Source organism: Pan paniscus, chromosome 3 (assembly GCF_029289425.2).
Source record: "Pan paniscus chromosome 3, NHGRI_mPanPan1-v2.0_pri, whole genome shotgun sequence".
NCBI lineage: Eukaryota > Metazoa > Chordata > Mammalia > Primates > Hominidae > Pan > Pan paniscus.
In genome coordinates this window covers 163,072,266-163,097,949 of record NC_073252.2, presented here as the reverse complement: position 1 = coordinate 163,097,949, position 25,684 = coordinate 163,072,266, and the positions used below count along the sequence as shown (strand labels likewise).

General features: G+C 39.1%; 1 protein-coding gene across 4 annotated transcripts; it reads right to left on the bottom strand.

The window, feature by feature from the left end:
- Positions 1–5,764: 5,764 nt before the first annotated feature.
- MSMO1 (methylsterol monooxygenase 1) lies at positions 5,765–25,679 on the bottom strand. 4 transcript variants are annotated; one of them, XM_003804997.5, is made up of 6 exons: positions 21,118–25,679; positions 15,261–15,546; positions 10,956–11,104; positions 10,154–10,280; positions 8,560–8,714; positions 5,765–7,181 (listed from the first exon to the last, which is right to left on the bottom strand). In XM_003804997.5, the coding sequence occupies exons 2-6, from the start codon at positions 15,513–15,515 to the stop codon at positions 6,986–6,988; spliced, it is 882 nt and encodes a 293-aa protein (XP_003805045.1). In that variant the 5' UTR covers positions 15,516–15,546; positions 21,118–25,679; the 3' UTR covers positions 5,765–6,985. The 4 variants fall into 4 exon arrangements, with proteins under 4 accessions (XP_003805045.1, XP_008964349.1, XP_034815265.1 ...); XM_008966101.5 differs by having other exon boundaries at positions 20,936–21,157; XM_034959374.3 differs by lacking the exon at positions 21,118–25,679 and adding an exon at positions 20,760–21,036.
- Positions 25,680–25,684: the final 5 nt, after the last annotated feature.

Below are 25,684 nucleotides of genomic sequence, written 5' to 3'. Positions count from 1 at the left end.
GTGTTTGTATGGTGTGGTTCCATTAAAAATTAAATACCATGGTATTGTGTAATACTAAAAGCCAGCATTTCAATTTCAGTTCAAAACTCTATTACAAAGCCTTTAGGCCACAGGTCCCTTTTCCAACTCTGTAGAGCCACACTTCCCAAGGGGCAGATTTATTCTTTGGAGAAATGGAACAGAAGAGGCTCAAGACTCTCCTGATGCTGAGGAGGCCTTGGGTGAGCTAGGCAGGTGGCAGAAGAGGGATTCTGTGAAAGGGAACCCACTCAACTGTCAGATCCTGTCTCCTCCCACATATGTGATTCCCAGCATGAAGACATATGAGCAGTTTCTGCCCCAGACAGTGATTAGAAGGTTTTTTTGAAGAAACTGAACCAAACCCACAGAAAAATACTTAACAAAGTTGGAAAAGATTGGCTGGCTGCCTGATCATCTATGGCTTTACAATCACATTTGCAAATTCTTTCTGTCACCTGGAATGCAAGTTATCTGACTTTGGAGACTTCAAAGTTTATTTAAGGACAGGCGCGGTGGCTCACACCTGTAATCCCAGGACTTTGGGAGGCCGAGGTGGGTGGATCACGAGGTCAGGAGATCAAGACCATCCTAGCTAACACGATGAAACCCTATCTCCACTAAAAATACAAAAAATTAGCCAGGCATGGTGGCACACACCTGTAGTCCCAGCTACTCGGGAGGCTGAGGCAGAAGAATTGCTTGAGCCCAGGAGGCGGAGGTTGCAGTGAGCCGAGATCGCGCCACTGCACTCCAGCCTGGGTGACAGAGCGAGACTCCGTCTCGGAAAAAAAAAAAAAAAGTTTATTAAAATGTATGAAGCACTTTGCTAAAAATTTCCTCCTCTTTGGGATTTGCTTCCCTTTGAACGGGGCTAGTTTGTTTCCTTTTCCAACTTGAAGATCATTTTCCTGTGACATAGAAATGCAAAATTTAGGTAGCTCAGCCTCCCATTCTAATATGTTAATGGTATATTACCTACTCCTGGGCAGTGACCAATTCCTTATTCTCCTACCTCTATACCATCATGATATTTTATTATTATCAGATGAATTATTTTATAGCAAAAAAAATCTCAGAGAACCTTCATGGAATACAAGAGGTCTGATTGAAATCTGCCAACAGACTAAATAGTTCTAAATTTTCTTTATTAGCTGGACATGAACTCAAACGGACATGAACGTGCTCTAATACATAATTTGTTCCTTCAAAGAGCATATCAAGCTGCATATCCCACAAGAACATGACCAGTGAAATCAAAGTTTAAGATGCCAAAGCATTAGAATGTAGCCAGACTTCAACTGAACCCGGCAGCCCCTGCACCTGGTTCTGCTCTGGCTTGTATTTCAAGAACCCTCTTCTTTCCTTGTCTTCTCCTTCCCCATCATTTGCTGTTAATTACTAAAAACCTTCTGAACTGATTACTAAAATGGCAGCTTAATTGCCGCTCCTATATTATGATGCTATTACAATGTCCTTTCTGTTTTAATTGACAGATATTTATTGAACTCCTACCATGTTCAAGGCAAGGTGCCAGGTATACATAACAAGGGAGAAAATACACAGAGTGGGAAGATCTCAGCTCTGCAGTCAGCTTTGCCATGAACTACCCGCGTGCCTTTGACCACGTTAATAACATTCACTGGCTGAAGGTGAGGCATGAGCAAATGTGCAGAAGAACGAAAGCACACAGTGCAAAAGAGAGATCTTTGGCTAAAAAAGAGGTAGCAATACAATTTGCAAATGTGATTGTAAAACCATTTTAAATAATCAGGCAGCAAGTCAATCTTTTCAAACTTTGTAAGTATTTTTCTGTGGGTTGGGTTCAGTTTCTTCAAACATATCTTCCAATCTCTGTCTGAAGCAGAAAACACAAGGTGGCGTATGCTGAGAGGTGGTAGAGATGAGTGTTACAGAACTCTGAGTGAGGGAGAGTGGGAGAGATTTCTCTAATCTGAAGCAGAAATAAGACCTCAGAAAGAGGAGTGGGGCTGATGGAGTGGTGCGGTGAGTCTTGAACCGGATCTTTAAATAAAGGGAGGGAATTAAAAAAAAAAATAGCTAACATTCATTACACGCATCGCATACTTCACATGGTGCATCTTACGGAATCCTCACAAACCCCCCATGAAGTATTATTATCCTCATTTCATAGATGAGGAAATAGCTCTCCAGAGAGAGGAGGGGGAAAGGCTTTCCAGGGAGTGAGCCAATCACCAGGAGCCAAGGAGCTTCATAATGCAAGGGAGCAAGACCGGCTGGCAGGGCATACATGGCAATCTCTCCTGTTACTATCCCAGCAGTGCTGGTTTCAGCATTCTATACGCAGCTTGCAGGTTAGTTATCCCATGTTCTCATTCCGTCATGGTCCCTTTCCTTTTGTGAGTGCACAATAAGCAGCCTGTGTCCCTGAGTTGAATTACTTATCTTCCTAATAGTTTGAAAGTAACATTTCCTATCTTAGATTCTAGCCATTCATGTCCTTTCTCTTTAGACTTTTAGAAGGCAACAGACCTCTAAGCATATGTACTAAAGACATTTTACCATGGCCCTCTGATGATTTCATGTAAGAATGTCAACATTTGGCAGTCACTTGCAGAGACAGCATTCATTAGACTAATAGCATGCTACTCTAACATTGGCTGAAAAATTCTATTCTTTTGCAAGAATGGATTAGGAGCTAAACCTTCAGAAACAAGGTGCTCACTCTTCAGGAAGAGCTTAGATACTATCTCTCTCTATGGAAATACAGAACTTAAATGTGGAATTAAAAAGCCCTACTAGGCCAAGCACGGTGGCTGACGCCTGTAATCCCAGCACTTTGGGAGGCTGAGGCGGGCGGACCACGAGGTCAGGAGTTCAAGACCAGTCTGGCCAACATGGTGAAACCCCATCTCTACTAAAAAATACAAAAAATTAGCTGGGTGTGGTGGCGGGCACCTGTAATCCCAGGTACTCAGGAGGCTGAGGCAGGAGAATCGCTTGAACCCGGGAGGTGGAGGTTGCGAGGTTGCAGTAAGCCGAGATTGTGCCACTGCACTCCAGCCTGGGCGACAGAGCAAGACTCTATCTAAAACAAAACAAAACAAAAAAACCTACTAGGTTTTATATAAGAGCATGAGAATTAGAAGTTGGGGTAAGAGTCTCCACAGAACCAATCTTGTCCAAAGGTCTACATGTCGTTAGCCAAATATGTAGCAAAGAGTAAAATACTAGTTAATTATAATTATAATTATAAGCATACTCTACTACTAATTTTTAAATTATAATATTAACTAAACTTTTAAACAATTAGTAAAATCCAAATAGATAATCCAAGAAACAAAGGGTATCTCTTGTCAGCTGGGCAAGGTGGCTCACGCCTATAATCCTAGCACTATTGGGAGGCTGAAGTGAGAGGATCGCTTGAGCCAGTTCAAGATCAGCCTGGGCAACATAGTGTGGCCCTGTCTCTACAAAAAATAAACTAGCTGCATGTAGCTGCACACGCCTGTGGTCCTAGCTACTCAGGAGACTGAGATGGGAGGATTGCTTGAACCCAGGAGGTGGAGGCTGCAGTGAGCCAAGATGGCACCATTGCACTCCAGTGGGAGACAGAGCAAGACTCTGTCTTAAAAAATAAATAAATAAAAAATAATCTTGTCAATTATTTGCTAGAGTCAGAGTTATGTACCCTGTTTTGTATTCTAGTCTTCATATTTATTTTTGTCTAATTGTCAAATGCCAGTATAGTTAAAAGCTTAATTTAAGTAATTTTAAAAAGAAAGGTTTGGCTGGTAAGTTAGCTTAAAGTCTACTCCATACCAACATTCTTGTATGTGTCTTACCACTTCCTGGATGACTACTAGTTTAGAACCTTATTTCTCTTCAAATATCACTTTTAAAAGCATTCCCTATGAGTTTTATAGAAGATGCAACTCCCCAGCATAGTGAACATAGTAGCCACAAGCACAGCTTCGAAAGTCAAAAAGACCAAGCCTGTGACCTGAACCTCTCAATTATCTCATCTATCAAATAGGGACAATAGCATTTATCTCAGAAATCAAATGAGAACGTGCATTAAAATCACAGCACACTAAACATAGCACAATTCAGGACACAAAGTGCTCAATAAATGTGTAGTATGAAGCATGAGTTGGAATTTACCAAGTTGTTTTAAAACGTTTAGCAGAGCTTCCAGCAGCCGGTGTCACTCTCTCCCCAAGTGCTGACAGGGAGTCACCTTTTATGGCTAATTCAGATGCTGAGCATTCCATGAGTATTAGGGAGTAAAAGGTAGAAGATAAAAGAATTCTTATAGGTATAACTAAACAGCACATTTTTTTTTTTTTTTTTTGAGATGGGGTTTCCCGCTCTTGTTGCCCAGGCTGGAGTGCAATGGTGTGACCTCGGTTCATTGCAATGTCCGCCTCCCAGGTTCAAGTGATTCTCCTGCCTCAGCCTTCCAAGTAGCCAGGATTACAGACGCCCGCCACAACGCCCAGCTAATTTTTTGTATCTTTAGTAGAGATGGGGTTTCACCATTTTGGTCAGGCTGGTCTCGAACTCCTGACCTCAGGTAATCCACCCGCCTCGGCCTCCCAGAGTAACAGCACACTCTTTAAATTGACATACGTGTTGTACATATTTGTGGAGTACACAGTGACATTTCAATACATATAATGTATAGTGATTAGCATGTCCATTATCTCTGACATTTATCATTTGTGTTGGCAACAGTCAATATCTTCCTTCTAGCTATAGTCATCCTACAGTGGTATAGAACATTAGTTATCTCTGCCTTCCAACTGTTAATTTTATATTCTTTAACAAATCTGTTTCTATCCCTCTGTGCTCCCTCCCCTTCCCAGCCTCAAGTGTCCTCTGGTCTACCTTTTACCCCTGAGATCAACTCTTTTTAGCTTCCACGAGTGAGAACACGCAGTATTTAACTTTGTTCCTGGCTTACCTCACTTAACACAATGTCCTCCAGTTCCTTCCATGTTGCTACAAATGACAAGGTTCCTTTTTCGTGGCTGAAAAATATTCCATTGTGTATATATGCCACATTTTCTTTATCCATTTCTTTATCCACAACTACGTTGATTCGGTATCTTGGCTATTGTGAAGTGCTACAATAAACTTGAGGGTGCAGATGTCTCATCCATATACCGATTTCATCTCCTTTGGATAAATGCCCAGTAGTGGGATTTCTGGATCGTATGGTAGCTCTATTTGTAGCACACAGCACAATTTTAATTGCAGCCAGCCCCAAATTTGTTGCTTGAGGGTTATAACAAGTTTACACACACACACGTGGGCATATGAACCACATACAAGGTATAAAGCATGACCTACAAACAAAACACTCTCAGTTTTAAGTATCTGAATCCCTTACACCTGGACACCTTTACCGTGTAAGGTTTCAAAAAAAGAAAAAGAAAAAAAGGAAGTTACCAGATAATGACTCTGCAGCTTAAAAAAATAAAAATAATTAACACCACATACTAAGAATTCCCAACCCTTGATGAGTTACAAACTAGATACTTGAGATTTTTATCAGCCCTGAAAAGTTTAGCTCTATTCTTCAACTGTACAGAAAACATACATTATCTAAGCAGGGCAAAGAACTGCCTCAGTATGTATTGCTTTATTAGGTCAAGACGATTTCCCATAATACTTAAACCTGAAAAATTCATGTTCAAACAGCCAGGAAACATTTCGGCAAAGAAAGCACTTAAAAAAAAAAAAAAAAAGAAACCAATCCTTTTATTGTACAACTTAATAATTTAATGATTTCTGTACTTTCAAGTTTAAGAATAAAAGATGACAGTTAATGTTTAAAACTGGAAACCAGATAATCACACAAAAATCACATTTATTTCAAGAGCTCAAAGTGCAAATACAGCAAGTCAGTTCACAAAGTTTCAAGATACAGTTTTTAATGACAATGGAAATTTGATATACAAAAATGGAAGGGTAAATAGAAATAAAGCTCCTCAATTTTTAAAAAAATTCAAGTAATTTGAAAAGCCTTTAGACTAAAATACTCCACTTACATCCATTCAGAAATGCCAGTACTGCACTGCAATCAAGGAATCTTCAAAGAGAGAATCAGCTCAAACTGGTCAGCTCTAGATTAGAATGGAAGTTCTTGGTGCTGGCTTTTCTTGATTTGGAAGCTTCAGTCACTCACTGCTATCAATTGATGAGGTTCAATCCATGATATTTTGATCTTTAGGCAAATTCTAAAACATGTTTAAAGTTAAAAAGGCTGGGCGCAGTGGCTTACACCTGTAATCCCAGCACTTTGGGAGGCCAAGGTGGGCAGATCACTTGAGGTCAGAAGTTCGAGACCAGCCTGGCCAACATCGTGAAACCCCATCTCTACAAAAATACAAAAATTAGCTGGGTGTGGTGGCAGGTGCCTGTAATCCCAGCTACTTGGGAGGCTGAGGCAGAAGAATTGCTTGAACTGGGAGGCAGAGGTTGCAGTGAGCTGAGACTGTGCCACTACACTCCAGCCTAGGAGACAGAGTGTGGCTTTGTCTCAAAAAAATAAAAAAAAATAAAAAATAAAGCTAAATATAAGGCCAATACCACTATGAAGAATTTTCTGAAATGACCAGTATATATCTAAAAGATTTAAAGACCAATGTAACTTCAGGCCTATGGTTTTACTGGGAGAAAAGCCACAGATTAATACTTCTAGTATCCAAAACCTTCTTGGAAGCTTAGGAACATGGCCTTTTAAAACTTCCTCATGAAAACTGTACTTAAATATATATTTATTCATTTCTACATATATAGAACTTGTAGGTAAAGTAGAAAAAGTTCCCACTAGGAAGGTAATTAAAGGTTGTTAATGTTCTTTTTATCACTTAGTAGCCAGAAGACATGCTTATTTCTGCTCTCCAGAAGCAATGTTAGCTACTAGTTTCTGAATTCAGGAAAACGTTTATCTTTCAGGAAGGTTTACGTGAGATATTTATTCAGTCTTTTTCTCAAACTTCTTCCTCTTTTCATTATAGGCATTATACTGAGAGTCTGTTCCAAAAATTCGATCCCACCATGTAAATGTTGAAGCATAGTTTCCAATGAAGTTCATGTGGTGGAAATCGTGATGCCGAGAACCAGCATAGAAAGGGATCAGATTTAAAGGGTTGAGAGGAATATCATAACCACTGAAACAAAAATGATAAAGATTATTAAGGAATAAATACATCTCAAATGATTGTTGTTTTTATTAATAATCATGTGTTCACATTAACCAATTTAGATAACATGCCACTTTGCCTAGACCACTTTATTTCTAAGTGTTCACAAACAGCAAACACAGAAAATGGTGTATATTCTAGAAACCACTCTAAGAAAAAAAATCCTTAAAAAAATCTAAGAAAATCATTTATTTTATGATAAAATATATGAATGATGGAAGAGACGGATTATAGTAATGAATCTTTAGACACAGATTTTTAAGAATTAATTTTCTTTTATGTTTTAGAGGAAGCTTTCTCACCATCATGTATAACAGTTGTAAATAAAGCCCAAAATACTAAATATGTTTTTTAGGAAAAGTCACATAAAATTAGTATCAAGTATTAAAAAGGGCAGGCCCATGAATCCCTGTATAGCAACTTCATTTACTTTTTTAGGCAATGACAAGTTGGAATCAAATGTACCACAATTAATCAAAATACCAGTGTACTTTTCTATAGTTGGGAGAAGACAAATGGCTTCAAAAAAGAGTCCCATTTAAAGTATGCTCCTTTATTTCCAACTACATATCTACAATCAGACATCCAGTTATACTTATTTGAATCACTCTAACCCTCTCTTCCTTTGAGGAGCTTAGAGGAAGGAAGGCAGAAAGAAACAATGGATAGAAAAAAAAAAAAGAAAGAAATGTCAATTACAATTTTTCTACAGAAGAATATTCTCTGCCTAGGACTAGAAGCATTAATTTTGCTACTTTAGCACTTTAAAAATAATTCTTAGAATTTGATATTCTGCATTCATGAGTACAGAAGTATGTCCCAAGTCAAAATGCAATGAACATATAATTAAAAAATAATGAACAATTAGGATAAGCATTTAAGAAGGCATTCAATATAAATAATTTACCACAAAATGTCTTCCAATCAACAGAAAGGATGCGTTTGAAATATGTATGTGTTACAAGTAGTAGTTTCATCTTGCAAGTGCCTTTATCAGTGCTGAACAGTAGAGATTAGAAAGTCTTATTCAATGAAGGCTGAATGCTTTGATATTTTTTTTCAAATATGAGTTAGGTTTAGCTTTACTACAAAAGGATAAGGAAATTGCTGGTCCTGAATATATACTTGCCCTAATAACACATTATCACTATAAAAATTATAACAGCATAGGCTAGAATGTAAAAACATCTATTATTTAAACTTTTATCCAACAATTATGTTTTCTTAATATAACATTAAGAAGATTAACTTCTCCTATTAGTCTACTTGAAATATGATAATCTTATGGCCATGAAAATAAATATATTTCATTATGCTTTATACCTGAACAGAAATTAATACTCACCTATGGACGTCAATAGTTTCTAATAAACGAATGGTCACCCATGCCCAAAGAAGAATTACATGATCACACAAAAGCACGATTCCAATGAAAAATCCAGTTCCAAGAATTAGAGTCTCCAAAGGATGTGCATATTCAGCTTCCATTCCAAATGGAGCCTAAGACAAACAGATAAGAAATTCTCAATTTCTTAGCTATTGTGATGGTCAATTTTATGTGTCAACTTGGCTAGGCTATGATATCCAACTGTTTGATTAAATACCAGTCTACATGTTGTTGTGAAGGTATTTTTTAGATGTTGTTAACATTTAAATCAGTAGACTGAGTAAAGGTGATTACCCTTCATAATGAGGGTGGGCTTCATCCAGTCATTTGAAGGCCTTCAGGATAGAAGGCTGAGGTTTCCTGAAGAAGGATTCTCAAGACTGCAACACTGAAACCCTGCCTGAGTTTCCAACTTGCTGCTCCATGGAATTTGGACCCAAGGCTGCAACGATTCTTACCTGGATTTCTAGTCTGTAGCCTGCTTTACAGATTTCAGACTTGACAGCCGCACACTTGCATGAGCTGATTCCTTAAAATAAATCTCTCTCTGCATATATATACCCCAATGATTCTGCTTCACTGGAGACTTCACTAATATATATATATATCCTACTTATGCATAAAGTTTTACAAAGTTATATTGATTCTATATGTAGTGATGATTTATCTAGTCATACACTTATAAATAATACTAGCAATTCTCAATAAAAATACCTTACTCCACATCAAAAGTCTAGGGATATAAAATCTTGCTGTCTTTGATGGTTTAAGATAAAGGCATTAAATAATTGACTTGAACTCTAATTTTGACTTAAGTATTTATATTTGTTCTTCTAATAAAGAGATGCTTGATTTGGCACACCATGTAATCACGGTCAATGCAAAACATACTCACATAACCAGTTTGACAAAGCTACATCAAAGCAATTCTAATAGGCCGGGCATGGTGGCTCACGCCTGTAATCCCAGCACTTTGCGAGTCCGAGGCGGGTGGATCACCTGAGGTCAGGAGTTCGAGACCAGCCTGACCAACATAGTGAAATCCTGTCTCTACTAAAAATACAAAATTAGCCACGCGTGGTGACGCACGCCTGTAATCCCAGCTACCTGAAAGGCTGAGGCAGGAGAATTGCTTGAACCCAGGAGGTGAAGGTTGCAGTGAGCCGAGATCATGCCATTGCAGTCCAGCCTGGGCAACAAGAGCAAAACTCTATCTCAAAAAAAAAAAAAAAAAGCAGTGCTCATAAAAGTTACTGTTTTTGTGGGAGTTAGCAATGTGAGGATCTAGCTGTGCCAGTGTAGCACTGTCCACAAGGATGGAAGTCCAAACTTTCATATAATATTTTTCTTTCAGATCTCAATTTACCATGAAATTTAAATAATGAAGACAATGTGTAGAAATGGCTTGTTTGTATGTGTGTGTATTGTTCTGAATAATCATGCCAAAGGAAAAGAAAATAAAAACGTCACCAACAATTTTAGAAAAATGCTCAGGCAATTAAAATAGACATTTTGCCTCTAACAGAAAGAATTAAATATAACTCTCACATACCTGAAACTCATGATGAACTTTATGAATATACTTGTATATTCTTTTGTGGTGTAAGAGTCTATGCAGAAAATAGTGCCACGTATCTTCAATGACTGCACAACCAAAGCATCTTGCCAAAAGAAAATACCTTTAAGATAAAAATGTTGTAATGTGTAAGAAATAATTTTCACTTGAACTATCCAGACTTTTAGTTGTGATCACTGCTTGAGACATTACATAAAACCACCCACCCACTTACCAGGTTGACCTAATTGGATATATTCATAAATAAATTCTCAAAACCACCAGATACAGCTACATAACTTGATATAAGGTTAAAGAGACTGCCCACTAGACCAATTTCATTTCATTACAATGTTCGCACAACTTGCCTAATGACACTTTTCTCAAGAGCTATCCCTGTTAAGTGACGCATGAGTATATATATATGTGTGTGTATATATATGTGTGTGTATATATATATACACACATATTTTTGTTTATGTAAACACAATTTCTATAAACCTCATAAATGATTCTCATATATTTCATTCATTTTAAAATTAAAATGTAATATATTTTTGTCGACATAAGCACTTATACATGTATATAAACATACAAAAGACGTTAGGGAAACTTCTGATACTAGAAGCTCACCTTCCAATAAAATATTTAAAAGATGTAAAAATGGAAACATTTTAAGATTTTACTGTGATTTACTTTTCTACTATTTATTTACTTCCAAAGTTTAGAACAAACATTAAGTATAACTTAACTGAATAAGCCACAATTGGGTGTAAAAGCCAAATTTTTATCTACGTACCATCTTGGCATTCTTTCCCAATCATAAGGAATATTGAAATACTCTGTAAAATAATAGGTTCCACAAATCAAAGGCAGCTGGATACAGAAGTGATTAAAGAGAAGAACTTTGAAACACTTCCATTGGTTTTCCCATGTCTCTGGCTTATCCTACGAAGAAAAATCACAACATCTAATATTAGTCTCTGCTATCAGAGTTTAACTTGACCTAATTTTTTCTCTGTTTATGTTGGACCTTAATTCTATGTCAGTTATGTTAACTTTATATAACTAAGACTCAGGAATCTTTGCCTTCTAAATTCTTGACAACTACTATCACTACTTCAGGTGAAGAAACTGTTAACAGATGCGCCTAGCCATGATGATCTCAAACAAACTAAGAAACACTATGGAATGAATAATTCTCCAGTCTTTGCTGCCACAGATCACTCACTTCACTTCTTTTACCAGAAGTTTCAGAGAAGAAGAAATATAATATGCTAAGATTACAGTTGGGTATCCGCAATTGAAGAAGCTGTATACGAAGCATTGGAAGCCTTTTACACAGTAAGTCGATGCTTCCAGGCACTCAGTGGTATTCATTCCAACAAATAAATGCAGTTTTGTTCAAATCCAATGACAGAATTATAAACTCTCTGAGTTGAGAAGTACAGAGATGTGTCCTGATTATGGAGTTCACAGATTCAAGTCAAAATGAGAAAAGTTAGATCAACATGAGATGTTCGTTAAGACCTCATCAGGATACCCATTTGCTTAGCAAGTCATTATAAAAACCAAAGCAAAACAAAACAAAAACTAACTAAATGTATTCAATTTATAGGACTGCACTTAAAAAAGTGCTTTGGGCTTTACAAAACGATGGTGACAATAAGTATCAGTTATTGCTTTGTTTTAAATGTCACTGCTGAAAAATTCAGGTATCTGCCAACAAAACTCTTTTAATTGAACCACGATATCCAAAGTACAGGAACTACTGCGCATCAGCAGAAGCCCAAAGAGGTCAACCAGCTTGGGCAGGGTCACACACGCAGTTATTAGCAGAAGTTGGACTAACTAAAATCTAGGTCTCCAGATCCAGCTCTGTTCTTGAAATTCTTTAAGGGTTATCTTCCTGACAAAAATAGGAAAAGCACTGAACTAAGAATCAATCCAGAGATTTGTGCTGTAATACCAGGGCTGCTACTCACCAGTTAACTAGCTCTTGTGATGTTTACAACTCAGTTTCTTCAACAATAAAATGGGAGGATCTGACAGCTGCCTTTGTATTTCTAATCTCAGCATTATCTAACCCCACTCCTCTAAACCTCCACTCTGTAACTGGGGACAAAATAAATGAAGGATTCAGGCTTCAGTTGGCAATAGTACTGTCTCCTACAGCAACTATGGTTAATAGACTTAATTTCCCAGGTAGACTGTGATATTGATGCAGTTACAGAAATTACAAAGTTAATCAACTATAATAAAATCACATGCTATACCATTTAGAGTATACATAAATTAGTTACAAAGACAGCAATACAAATTCATACCTAGTGAAATATGAAAGTTTACCATATTTTACTTTCTTTATGCATAACTGTACTTAATATAAAGGAATACCTTTACAAGGGCCACAAACTTCAGAAATAATATTTTTAGTACATTTATCTTTGAGGAAAATTTTTGGAGACTTACTAAGATGTATTTTTTTTTTTTAAAGAAATAGATCCTGCAAAGTCTGCTTTACTTTTTCATTCCTGTGAAATTTCCCCTAACTAGCAAGGATGTGCATTAGCTCTCCAGTTGTCTGTTCTGTTTGAAAGAAGAAAGTCTTTAGTACTATTTCATCACCACCACCAACTTCTTCTATTCTTTTTGACAATTTTAAGAATAAAAACATTTATTGCATATGTTAAATATAATTCTCAAATATTTTATCTTAAACAATTGATACCCTCAATGTTAATCAGGGTATCTGCCTTCAAAATGCATAAACCTGTAATTAATTTGTACCAATATTTTGGTTTCTTTTAAAACTCCTTTAACTTGTGAAAACTAGTCCTGGTTTAAAATCACATTTTTTATCAAAAATGCTCAAAGCATGGACTTTAACGGTTATGAAACATAAAGACTTGCTGAGTACAGACTTGAAGTCAAATTACCCAGCCTTTCAATCTGTTCATAAACAACGAGCTCTGACCAACTAGACTACAGCTTATTCTTTCCTTTGCCACACTATATTTTAAAGCTGCTCATATACCCTTGCCTGAGAAAGCTCTTTGTCTCTCTGGAAAGGTTACTACTTCTAACCAGTGAGTCAGTTGCAAAGTGCAGTGAAGGAGAAAAAGGATGCTTTTGCCTGGCCAGCCATACAATGAATTACAATGAATGAGCCCTATAAATAAATCACTGGGTGACACATGGCAGCCACAGTCACCCTAAAGGTGCATTAGAACTTAGACGTCCAAACTTAATTCTGCCTTTCAAAGCAGGTGCTTTCCTAAAAAGCACTTTGGAGCTTCTGTGACCTTAATTGAGGGTCACAGAGTACTCTCCTTTGGCCCTCCTATTTTTTATTTCCTTCGCCTTTACCCTTTGCTCTTTTTTCCTTTGGCCTGGAGTCCACAGTCATCTGACCCCTGCATTATCCCCAGAGAGGACTAATATTAATACCTGCTCAAAGTGAGACTCTGGGAGAGGTTGTGAAACTAACAGAATGATAACAGAGAATGTGTACAGACTGCCATCCAAAATATATACAGTTGTCCTTTGGTATATCTTTTGAGGATTGGTTCTGGGACTTTCTGCAAATACCAAGATCTGAAGATGCTCAAGTGCCTGATATAAAATGACATAGTATTTGACATAACCTACACGAATCGTCTCGTATACTTTAAATCATCTCTACAGCACTTATAATACTTAATAAAATGCAAATGCTCTATAAATAGTTGTCATTTTGAATAATGACAAGGAAAAAAAAGACTGTACATGTTCAGTATAGACACAATTTTTTTCCCCTGAATATTTCTGATCTGCAGTTGGTTGGATCCATGGATACAACAACCCATGGATATGGAGGGCCAATTGTACTGAGTGAATGTAAATTACTTTCCATAGATGAATACTCTCAATGGTCTACTTTCTACCAAGACTGTGTGCCCTTGAGTTTTAGTTTGGAATGACTTTTTATGAAAAGTAAACAGCAAACACTAGAAACTATCATCAGCTTACAAATTCTAACAAATAATTCATCTTTCTAATAAGCTACTCCAAATTCTCACGTCAAGCTCACATGCTACATATGAGATTTCACCTTGTCATGTACATAGCGACCTCTCAACATTTAGTGCAATGAAGCAAATATCCAGAAACGAGGAGCATCACCTCCTTATTTGGGATGATACGAATGCTGCAGAACTACCTACCATATATTTAGGGGAAAAAAACTTGAATAGCTGTGATCAAGGTCGTAGTGTATTAACAGTCCCTTAGATTTGCTGGAACATAGAGTTGGGGTGAACTGCAAAATATGCACAAATCACCATACCTTTCCTTTCCAGCTAGCTTAAACATTAAAATTCATAAACTTAAGTTAGATAACCATCACATCTACTTAAAGCCCAATTTAACAAAGTATTCTTGAAATATTATCAATAATGACCTAGGACTGTGTTGCTCAATTCAGGAGCAACTAGTAACATGTGGCTACCAAACACTTTAAACATGGCTAGTCTAAATTGAGATAGACTAAAATTAATGTAAAATACACACGGAATTGCAAAGACTTATTAAATATCTCATTAAGTATTTTTTAGAATTTGATTACTGGTTGAAATAATAATTTACATTTATTTCTTATTTTTTTTGAGACAAGGTCTCACTCTGTCGCCTATGCTAGAGTATAGTGCTGCAATCCTTCTGCTTCAGCCTCATAAGTAGCTAGGACTTACATCACCATGCTTGGGTATTTTTGTATCTTTTTTGTAGAGACAGGGTCTTGCTATGTTTCCCAGGATGGTCTTGAACTCCTGGCCTCAAGCAATCCTCCTGCCTTGCCCTCCCAAAGTGCTGGAATTACAGGCATGGACCCTGCACCCAGCGATAGTTTACATTTATTGAGCTAAATAATACACATTAGGAAATTAATTTCCTTATTTCTTTTTACCTTTTCTATGTATTCTACTAGAAAATTTAAAATTACATACGTGGCTTCATATTTCTATTGGATATCACTGCTTTAGCCTCACAAAACAAAGCCCTATGTACTTTTAAAATATTCAGCAACATTAATAATAATATTCTATTTCTAGTCCCTTATACTCACCTTTTGAATTTTGTATTTTTTCATATAAGGTATAAATTGAAATAAAAATCCAGGTAAACAGAACAAGAAATAAAGGGCTTCATGAACTATAAGGGATCCCCATGTTGCAATCTGGAACTTTGTATAATTATTCAACATATAGTTCCAAGCATTTTTAAATGGTTCTTGCAGAGGATTCTCAGGTAAAAGTGAATCTACATATTCCACAGCCAAGGATGCTGAACTAAAGATGCTGACACTTTCATTTGTTGCCATTTTTCAAATCTCTGCAGACAGCCTTATAATTCTGTAGAAATGAATACATATATAATAAGTTAAACAATGAGCTTTCAAAAAATAAAACAGTTAAAAAATGCATCCTCTGATCATTTTAAAAATGATAATTACTAAAGGAGTATAAATTTTTTACCAAAAAATTACTAAAGGAGTACAAATGGTTTTACACCATTTTAAAACATTTGCTGGATATCATCACCATTTCTATTTGTAGATATTCCTTTAAAAAACACATTATTTTCAAGAACAATAGCTAAAAGAACAATAGGGGAAAAATTTTTTCAAGCTATATTTAAAGAAATCGTCAGTGTGGTTCTCATGGAAAAGCTTCTAATTTAAATGAGCAATAGCTGGGTTTAAAAGTATCACTTAAAGCCAAAAGAACCTATAAAGAAAAAGCCTGCCAAATATGAGTATATAAAAATTAAGTATCTCCTACTGGGGAATAGAAATACAAAGTCAAAGATTAAATGACAAACTGGGAAAAATATTTCCAACATTTTACAACAAAGGGCTACAAAGTGTGCTTTAGAAAAAAGACTAAAAAGACAACAGAAGAATGACAAATGCCATTCACAAGCAGTTCACAGAAAAATAAAGGCAAATGGTCACTAAACAAGGAAGAATCTTCACTTCATTAAATGATGAAATGCACCCTAAAACAAAGAGACACTTTTAGCCTGAGTAGCAAATCTTTAAAAGCTTATTAATGCCCAGTACTGGTAAGAGGGTGAGAAAACAGGCATGACCACACACTGTGGGCAGGGGGGATACATCAGTGTATCATTGGAGGAAAAATTAGCAACACCTAATTCAAAATGAATACATCCTTTGATCCAGCAACTTTCTCATTCAAGGGTACAAAGACAGATACACTAAGATGGAAGGAAGCATTGCTTGTAGTAGCAAAAACAAAGAGGAAAAAATAAAAGCAAAACACAAATAAGCCATCAACAAGGTATGGGTTAAATAAATTAAGTCCTTCCATAGACAATTATACAGCCCTTTAAAAGAACAGGGAAGATCTATATGCTCTACATAGAAAGATGTCTAAGATACAGTGTTAATCCAAGTAACAAGTTACAGAATAGTATGCATAGCAAGAGCCCCACTTAAGATTTTTTGAAAAGGATATGTATTTTATCTATGCACTTTTATGCATATGTACATACACAGACACACAGAAACAAAAAATGTACATATGGATACAAAGGGAAAAATTTACAGTGGTGACTTCTAGGAAAACAGAGTTGTGTGGCAGGGCAGGAGATAGTGTTAATGAAGACAGCGTGGCGAGGTAGGGGAGAGTGTTATGGAAGACAGAGCGTGACGGGGTAGGAGACAGTGTGGTGGGGTAGGGGACAGTGTTATGGAAGACAGAGTGGCGACAGGGTAGGGGAGAGTGTTATGGAAGACAGAGCGCGGCGGGGTAGGAAATAGTGTTATGGAAGACAGAAAAAAAAATCTGATTTATGTCTTTTGCACAATTTAAACTTTTTAAATGAGCATGTTCTACTTACCTAATAAATAAGCTCAATAGGTCACTAACCAAAAAATAAACTTCTCAAGAGTCACTTTCCTAAAAATGTTCACCACTGCTGCTTCTAATTTATGAATTTTTTGGACCATTTTAAAAATGAGTATTTTAAAGCCTCAGAAGCATTCTAAATAGTGCTTTAAAAGTCCCCTTCCCCAACACTTCTCAAACTGACCTTTTATCCCATTCTACAGAAGGAATATTGAGAACCTAGCCAACTCCTTCAGGCATCTGTATTCACTTCAGGCCGTCCTTCTTCTGTCCTACTCATCTCAAATGACTTACACCACAGTGACTATAGTGTTCCATCCTGTGTCATTACAAGCCTTAAAATTTCTTTGCTCATTCATTCTTTCCTCTAAGACTGACTAGTCTTCCTGTGTTCTTATCTTACCTCAAGAACTTGTCCATCACTTATCCTTTCCCATCTTTCATCCTTCTCCCTTCATGGAATCCATTCCTTCAGGTCTAAAAACACATTCACATTCTTTCCTTTTTTTTTTTTTTTTTTTTTTTGAGACAGGGTCTCACTCTGTCACCCAAGCTGGAGTGCAGTGGCACAATTATGGCTCATTGCAGCCTCGACCTCCCAGGCTCAAGCAATCCTCCCACCTCAGCCCCTCGTAGCTGGGACCACAGGCACACGCCACCACACCTGCCTAATTTTTTAAATTTTTTGTGGAGACAGGGGTCACCCTATGTTGCCCAGACTGGTCTTAAACACCTAGGCTCAAGTAATCCTCCCATCTCAGCCTCCCAAAGTGTGGGGATTATAGGTGTGAGCCACTGCGCCCAGCCTACATCTTCCTTTGTTGATAAACACCTTCCTAGCCTCCATTACCTCTTCCAAGCCACTGTCCCATTTATCTTTCTTTGAACCAACCACCTTCTTTCTCAAAGGAGAGCTCTACATAAAGATTGCTTAACTCAGCTGGGCATGGTGGCTCACGCCTGTAATCCCAGCACCTTGGGGAGGCTGATGCGGGCAGATCACCTAAGGTCAGGAGTTCAGGTGAATGGCTTGAAATGAGGAGGTGGAGGTTTCAGTAAGCTGTGACTGCACTCTAGCCTGGGCACCAACGGCAAAACTCTGTCTCAAAAAAAAAGAAAAAAAAAAGGTTGCTTAACTCACCCACACAACTCACTGAGCTACTTGCAATCTGGCTCCCCACCTGCACCAAAACGTCTTCCATCATCTTCTAAGTTGTAAAATAAGGCAACCATCCAATCTTAATTTCTCTCAAGGTGATTAGTAAATTTGACGATAATGAACCAAGACCACTTACTAGTCCTGTCCTGTGACCTTGGGCAAATTAGGTAACCTCTCTGTGATGCAGTTTTATCAGCAGCAAAAATTAAAACAGTAGGTCTTCCAATGAGTCCGAGAGACGATGCATATAAAGCGCTTAGTTAGCACAGGAGCTGGCATGTAATAGCTACAAGAAACTAACAATTATTGGGCACTTTCTGTGCCAAGAACTGTGTTCAAAGCATGCCACCTGCTCTCTACATTTTCACTTTAATCCTTACCACACCTTCGTGAGGTAGGTATTATTTTATCGCCATTTTATAGATAAAATAACTGAGGTTTAGAAAGATTTAGCAACTTGCCCAAAGTCTAATGCTTAATGTTAAGTTAATGCTTAACTTAACAAATGCTAAGTGGGGAAGCCCATGCAGTCATCCATTATATTACACTATAATTATAAATAAAACCCATAATAAGCATTAGAGTACAAGGAGAATAATTCCTACAGTTTACCTAAGCCCTATGAAAAGGTATTCCACATGAGTTGTCTTTATCTTCTTATTTCCTGTTTATATTCTAGCAACTGCAATCTGCATTCTATTGTCATCACTGCACTGAACTTACTCTTACTAAAATCACTAAGGAGGCTGGGTGTGGTGGCTCACGCTGGTAATCCCAGCACTTTGGGAGGCTGAGGTGGGCAGACCACAAGGTCAGGAGTTCCAGACCAGTCTGGCCAATATGGTGAAACATCTCCACCAAAAAAATACAAAAAAATTAGCCGGGTGTGGTGGCGCATGCCTGTAATCCCAGCTACTGGGGAGGCTGAGGCAGGAGAATTGGTTGAACCCGGGAGGCTGAGGTTGCAGCGAGCCGAGATCACGACACTGCATTCCAGCCTGGGCGACAGAGTGAGACTCCGTCTCAAAAAAAAAAAAAAAAAAAAAAAAATCGCTATGGATCTCCAGCTGCCAAATCCAATAAACCTTTTTTTTTTTTTGGAGTTTGACTAATCTGGAAGATTTGATACTTCTCTTCTTGAAATACCGCCTTTCCTTGGTTCTTGGAACTCAAATGCATTCACTCTGACAAGTATTGTGCATTCATTGTGCTAGCTGGTGCCCTTACCCCTGAGTTCACAAAACATAAAATTTAGTGAGGAATAACAACTAGTGTCCAAACCATCAAAAATTATGTGATAAGAACAATAAAGGGGGGAATACACAGTGCTATAAACTTCTAGAGAAAGGTGCTATCTAAACTGAGACCTAGAACAGGAGAGGGAGGTGACAAATTAAAAAATAGAGTGAGGGAGAGAGGGTCAAAGGAGGGGTTTTGCATAGAGAGAACAGCAACTCCAAAGACTCAACCAGGAGATTAGAAAGAATATGAGAATTGAAGCTGGAAAGTTTCCCAGTAAACTTCCCAGACGATTCCAGATTGTCTTGGGTGATCTTAACTATTTTCTGTTTTAAAAATATGCTGATATCCATCATCTCTATCTCTAGCCCTCTCCCCTAAACTCCAGGATCTAATTATCCAAGTTTACTGGTCATATCCAGTCAGAGAGTTCAGAGGCACATGAACTCACTCAACAGGTCCAAAGGTTCAGTATGTGCTCCTCACAACCCCCGCCCAAATACTAGGCCGCCTCTAATGCCTAATTCTCAGACATAACGTTTTAAGTCTCTCCCATTCTGCTGCCTTAAGTCTTCAAACTCTTACCCAATTTAGAAACACTTGGTTTAGTTAACATTCAGGAATTTACTTTTCACAAAGGAGTGAGGGAATGGATATACTGTTGCTAACTGAACAAGGAATTAAAGAGGAGAGGGGAGACAAGGTCTTGGAAAATTGAATTTCCTTTTCCTTTACTCATTCTTGGGCAACCTAAATGACTGGAAGCCTGTTCTGGAGCAGGTTGACTAGATAAAATTTAGTTATTTGTGGATTCTCAGAAACCTTGAAGTTCAGCTGTCAGCCTGTCTCTGTCCTTTGGCACTTTAACACGGATTTCACCAGCTCCTTCATTTTCTGGACTTGCCCTGCCTCCAAGCTTGCCCTTCTTAAACCTTGTTTCTAAGATGCAATGCCACGATCTATATAAATTTAAACATCAGAGATAACCTCCTTAAAACACTCAAAGTTCAAGGGAGTGCTTGCCCTAAGCATAAAGATCAAGCCCCGCTGTGATTGATGCACACGAGGCCCTTCCAGACTTCTTCACTCTTCATTTCCTACATTCTCGCCATCCTACACTTCACATTTTTGCAGTATCTGATCACTCATGGTTGCTACTGCTTCATTCCTCTCTGCCCACGGAAATACCGTTCCCTTACAGGTGATGTCCTCCCATCCAACTCCTAGTCATCCTTCAGTAACCTCCTCTCGGACGCCCTTCCCAACCCCACTACTCCCAAAGCATACTACATCTTACCTCCTTCTAGTGTTTCCTGCTTTTGTATAACTTTCGCCAGCCTATCACCCTGTGCTGCAACTGTCTTCTACGTCCTGTCTCCCGAAGACAACACATTTTAAAGGGCAAGAAACATGCCCTAGCCTAGTTCCATCACTTAAGAATTTCACTCCGTTTTCATCCTTTCTAGCACGTACCTTAGCCTAGGCCCACCTTCACTCCAGTCTCCTTCCGCCCCCTCTCGGGTACCACTGCCAGCGTCCCGCCCAGCGCGTGCATCCGCACCCCGAACCCGCTTCCCTCGATCTCACGGAGCACCGGGTAGGAGCCCGCCTGCTCCCCCTTCCTCGCTCATGAGCCACTCCTCCAACCCCCTCACCTGAACGGCCGCGAGATGACTGCCGGCCACCGACACCGAGGACTCGCCAGGTGTTCCAGCCTCGGAACCTGCCTCGCCTGGCTGGGGGGTGGAGCCGGGTGGGCCAGGCGGTCCGTCCTGTCGTTATTGGCCTGCGAGGGCTCCCGCCCCGCCTTCTCGGCACGGTGATTGGTCTGTGCAGTTGCCGACATCGTGTGACTCGCGCGAACGAGCTCCTGGCGGTCCCAGCCATTTGCTCCGCGGATGGAGTGAGGATAGTGAGACCTGCAGGGCCAGCCAATGGTCGGCACCGCGGAGCGCCCGGAGGCGGGGAAGCGTGAGAGCGCGTCACGGCGTGAGGGGGCGGGCACAGACGGATGGCCGCCTCGCCCTGCCGCGCGGAGTCGTCTTGGCAACTGCGGTCCCGGCAGATTCCCAGTGAGAGCCTGCGCTGTGCGGGGGAAAGTGTCGCGCCAGCCGCAGTCCCAGGACTTTTATTTCAAATGTGACCTGTGTAGCAACCGCAGCTCCCAAACCCGGGAAGAAAAGAGTATAGATGAGTCTTAAAATCTATGTTGACTGTTTTGTGTTTCCAGACACCCTTGCCTTCCTTTTTCTGGTCTACCATTTAGATTTAGATCTTTCGTCTCCCTTGTTTCCCCAGCCTACGTATCCTTTAATAAATCCCTGCATTTTGAAACGGAGAATTTCAAATGCGATTATCGTCATTTTGCAGATGAGAAGTAGAGGCTGGGAAAGATTTAAAAAGATTGAACATCAAGGGAGAGTTCGGCTCCCAGGACCTTGACCTCGCTACATGGGCTGAGAACGCCCAGGTGTTGTTGCAATTGTTGTGCTGGACGATGAGTGCCCGGGGGCGGGGGCGGGGGCTTGACGCAGGTCTTTGCAGCTCTAAAGCTCAGTTTACACCATCTCTCAACATTAAAATATTGTGTACTGGGGTTTCATAATAAAACTGTACAGATGTGATAATATACTAAAACTTTCACTTAACGGAAGAGGTGCCTTTAAAGAAAAAACCGCACAGGGGCATCATTTGGGCTAGTGAAGGCCCTTTTTCCTCCTTCTTTATTAAGGTATAATTGACAAAAATTGTGTTTACGGCGTACACATGATGTTTTGATTATGTGTATATTGTGTCAAATATATACAGCTTCTGAAAACAGAATACTATTGTTTCATTCCTCCATGCTTTTGCTCAAACTGGCCCTTCTGCCTGGAATAATCAGCCATCTCCATGCCGCCCCATCAATTCAGGTACTATCTCCTTGAGGAAGTTCCCTCTTGAAAAGTGTCTTTTTTAGATTCAGTGTGACCTGTACTTATTCGTCTATCCCTCATGTTTGGCACACACATTCTTTGTAAAGTATCATCACAGAGGTCACGTCAAATGAAAAGAAATGGCATCTGTCCCTTGGTTGTCAGGGTCAGCCCTGTCTTTAGGATGCCTTTACAGTGGTGTCTGAAACCGTCCCTATATACTTTATGAAATTAATCTGGGAAAAAGGGGTGGGGGGAACGAAATTAAACCAAGCTTGCAGCACACTGAGGATTAATAATTAGGTCAGCTTGCTGTCTGACCCCTTCCTCATAATTGTTTGCCTATTGCTTCAGAATCATGTAGACTCTGTTACAAGGTTATAGTTTCCCCTAACTGCTCTATAGACAACAACTTGAACATTATGAAACGTTAAGTTTGTGCTTTGAGATAACCTTTCAGGTCCTTCATACTGATGAAACTACTGACTCAGCTGGTCTGACAAGGAGCTGACTCACCAAAGAATGCAGTTCCCACATCCTGATGGTTTCATTCCCCCTTACCCCAGCCAATCGAGGACCCTAATTTTCCAGCCCATTGCCCTCCAGGATCCCCTTAAAAGCCCCAGCACAGAACTCCTCGGAGAGATGAATTTGAGGGTCTCCTCCCATCTCCTCTCGGCACCCTGCCATCACTAAACTTTCTCTGCTGCAAACCTTGCTGTCTCAGTGTATACTGTGCAGTGGGCATATGAATCTGTTGGTCCTGTAGTGGATGCTGTGGCACACCACCCAGATCCCCCTCTTCAAGACCTAAGCAGGCATTCCTCCAGCTGCTGAGTACTGCCAAAGAGAAGCACCTCTCCCCACGGGTATACCCCCTTTCTAGGCAACAGCTAGTCAAGTAACTGGTTGAAACGGGTATAAAATCCCCTAAACCAATGTAGGGCTACTTTGCTTGGCCATCCCAGCTCCAGAGCTCCCCATCCTATTGGTTGTGTGATGACTGCACTGCCACCCAACTTTTCTCTCTGCCCAAACCTGCCATCCTCTATCAGGTGAGCATCAATAGCACACACTATCGGGCCACACTTACTAGGCTTGGCATTTTATTAGCAGTGGATAAGTTACTTCTCTGTCTTATCTGGTACTTCTGTAAAATAATAATACCTACACCTCGAAGAGTTATTTATGATGATTACATGAGATAACATATGTAAAGCCCTTTGCACAGTCTCTGGCATACAAGATATGATCAGTAAATGTCAGCAATTATTTCTGATTTGGAATTCTACCACAGTATTACATTTTCTAAATCAGAGCAGGCGTAGGTGTATGGAGGGGTCAGATTATTTTAAACCTTAAAGGCTTAGAGCTGGAAAAAAATGCTGATGCAGCAGCTCAACTCACTTATTTCCCTACAATGAAGACTAACGGGGGGCTCAGGGAACAATAGCTGTAATTTATTGAGGGCCCGCTGGATTTCAAGCATATTAACATGCATCATTTCTTTCAAACGCAACAACCTTGTGACACAGACACTACTATTGCCATTTTAAAAACAAAATAAGGATTAGAGGTTAAGTAATGTGTTGAAAGTCACAGCTAGCAATTGATAGAGGGAGCTGCAAACCCAGAACCCTTCTGTTTCTATGCCCATGGGCTTTCCAATATACCACATGGCTTTTTTCCTTAAAGCCAGGATTAGAACCCCAGAATCTTGACTCAAAATATAGTTCCATTCTCCAGCGTAGCCTCCTCTCCAAAATGAGACACTGGCAGCCATGGAAGTCAGTAGGAGGCAGTTTGCTTAAGACAAAACTAAACCAAGATGGTGTCAGCACACTGCTATGTAATTTCATGTGACCCTTTTACACCTCATAAAGTTAAGTCTCATAACGCATCAGCAGTTAGGATTACAAATACCTGGGTTCTTATGCTGTAAGGAACGATAAAGAGATAATAAATACCAGGAATCATACACCAGACTCCGTAAGAAACAGGGAAAGAACTGATAGTCTTCTGACAGTAAATACACCATCCGCTTTAACCATAGTCATCACTGCTTTCAGCCAAGAAGGCATAGATCCCAACAAAGCAGGCAGACGAGTTGCTTCACAACGCAGGTATGTGGATCCAGCCTTGAACTCTGCTCAAACATGGGGCCGCTTCCTTGGCAGGATTTCTAAGACACCTCTCTGCCTTCTTATTTTTCATACAACAATGGAATAGGCTGAGAACACTTCCATATGCCTTTAAAAAAATTTCAAACTGGAAAGACAAAGGTTGGCATGGGGGAAGGAGGTATGTGTAAAGTCTCTGAAATCATAGCTATGAATCCAGCTACTGACAAACCTTGGCAATTATAGTATAGCTATTAAAGCTTCAAAGATTAAGAAAGTAAAGATAGAGGTATTTGACATGCTATGTAGTTAAGTCTTTGTTACTTTAATAGGCTGAGATTATATTTTAAGAAAAGCTTTAAGATTTTTCAGATAAATCTTTAATTGATAGATTCATATAGAACATTAGTGTTTGGAAGTGATCAGGACAGACAGAGACCTCATACATTTTTCTTGGTGCCTCTGTCAGAAACAGCCGACTACTCCAAGTTCATTAGACCTTCAACATGTTTGTTGACAATGATGTGCTGTAAGGCAGAAATTCATGTTTTCATCAACTGAGCATAGGCTTTTTCTGATTAAATTCATTTATAATGGAAAGTTCAACTAAGTATTAAATGTGGTTCCATGTTTAAATTTGAATCGAAATGTTATCATAGCAATCTTTCCTCTTGATTATCAACTGGTCTAGCAACAGCTCATGCCAACTTTTTAATTCCTGAGGAATGGTCACAATATCCCATCACCTCCTCCTTCCCCCTCTTCCCTTCCTCTGCTGTGTCCAGCACCTCAGCTGCCTACCTGACTCCACTATTCCTATTTCCTCAATTCCTTTTATTTGGTATCAAAACCACAGTTTATTTCTCAGTTACTTTGGAGTAGGTATTTTTTTTCTTTGACTTTCCTTTTGGTCTAATACTACTTGTTTTATCCTTATCTCATGCCCTACCCATATCAGGGACACAAAAATATAAAAAGTTTAAATTTTACCAATCCTTGACAGACCTCTCCTTGATAGCTGAAGTTACTTTTCCTTGGAAAGAGAACCATTTTTATTGACTTCGGTTATTCATTTAATAGTTTTGTCTTGTAGGTGAGGTCCCTTTGGCAATAAATTAAAAATGCAGATTTGTGAAGTGACAAAATGCAAACTATAAAAGAGCAAAAAAACTAACAGGAAACTTTAA

Bases quoted from the DNA above. Each gene is read 5' to 3' on its own strand.
- MSMO1 (XM_003804997.5), bottom strand. From the start codon at position 15,515: ATGGCAACAAATGAAAGTGTCAGCATCTTTAGTTCAGCATCCTTGGCT. The intron at 11,105-15,260 runs GTGAGTATAAGG...TTTTCTTCGTAG, and splicing joins AAAAATACAAAATTCAAAAG to GATAAGCCAGAGACATGGGA. The intron at 8,715-10,153 runs GTATGTGAGAGT...TGTTTGTCTTAG, and splicing joins AAGTTCATCATGAGTTTCAG to GCTCCATTTGGAATGGAAGC.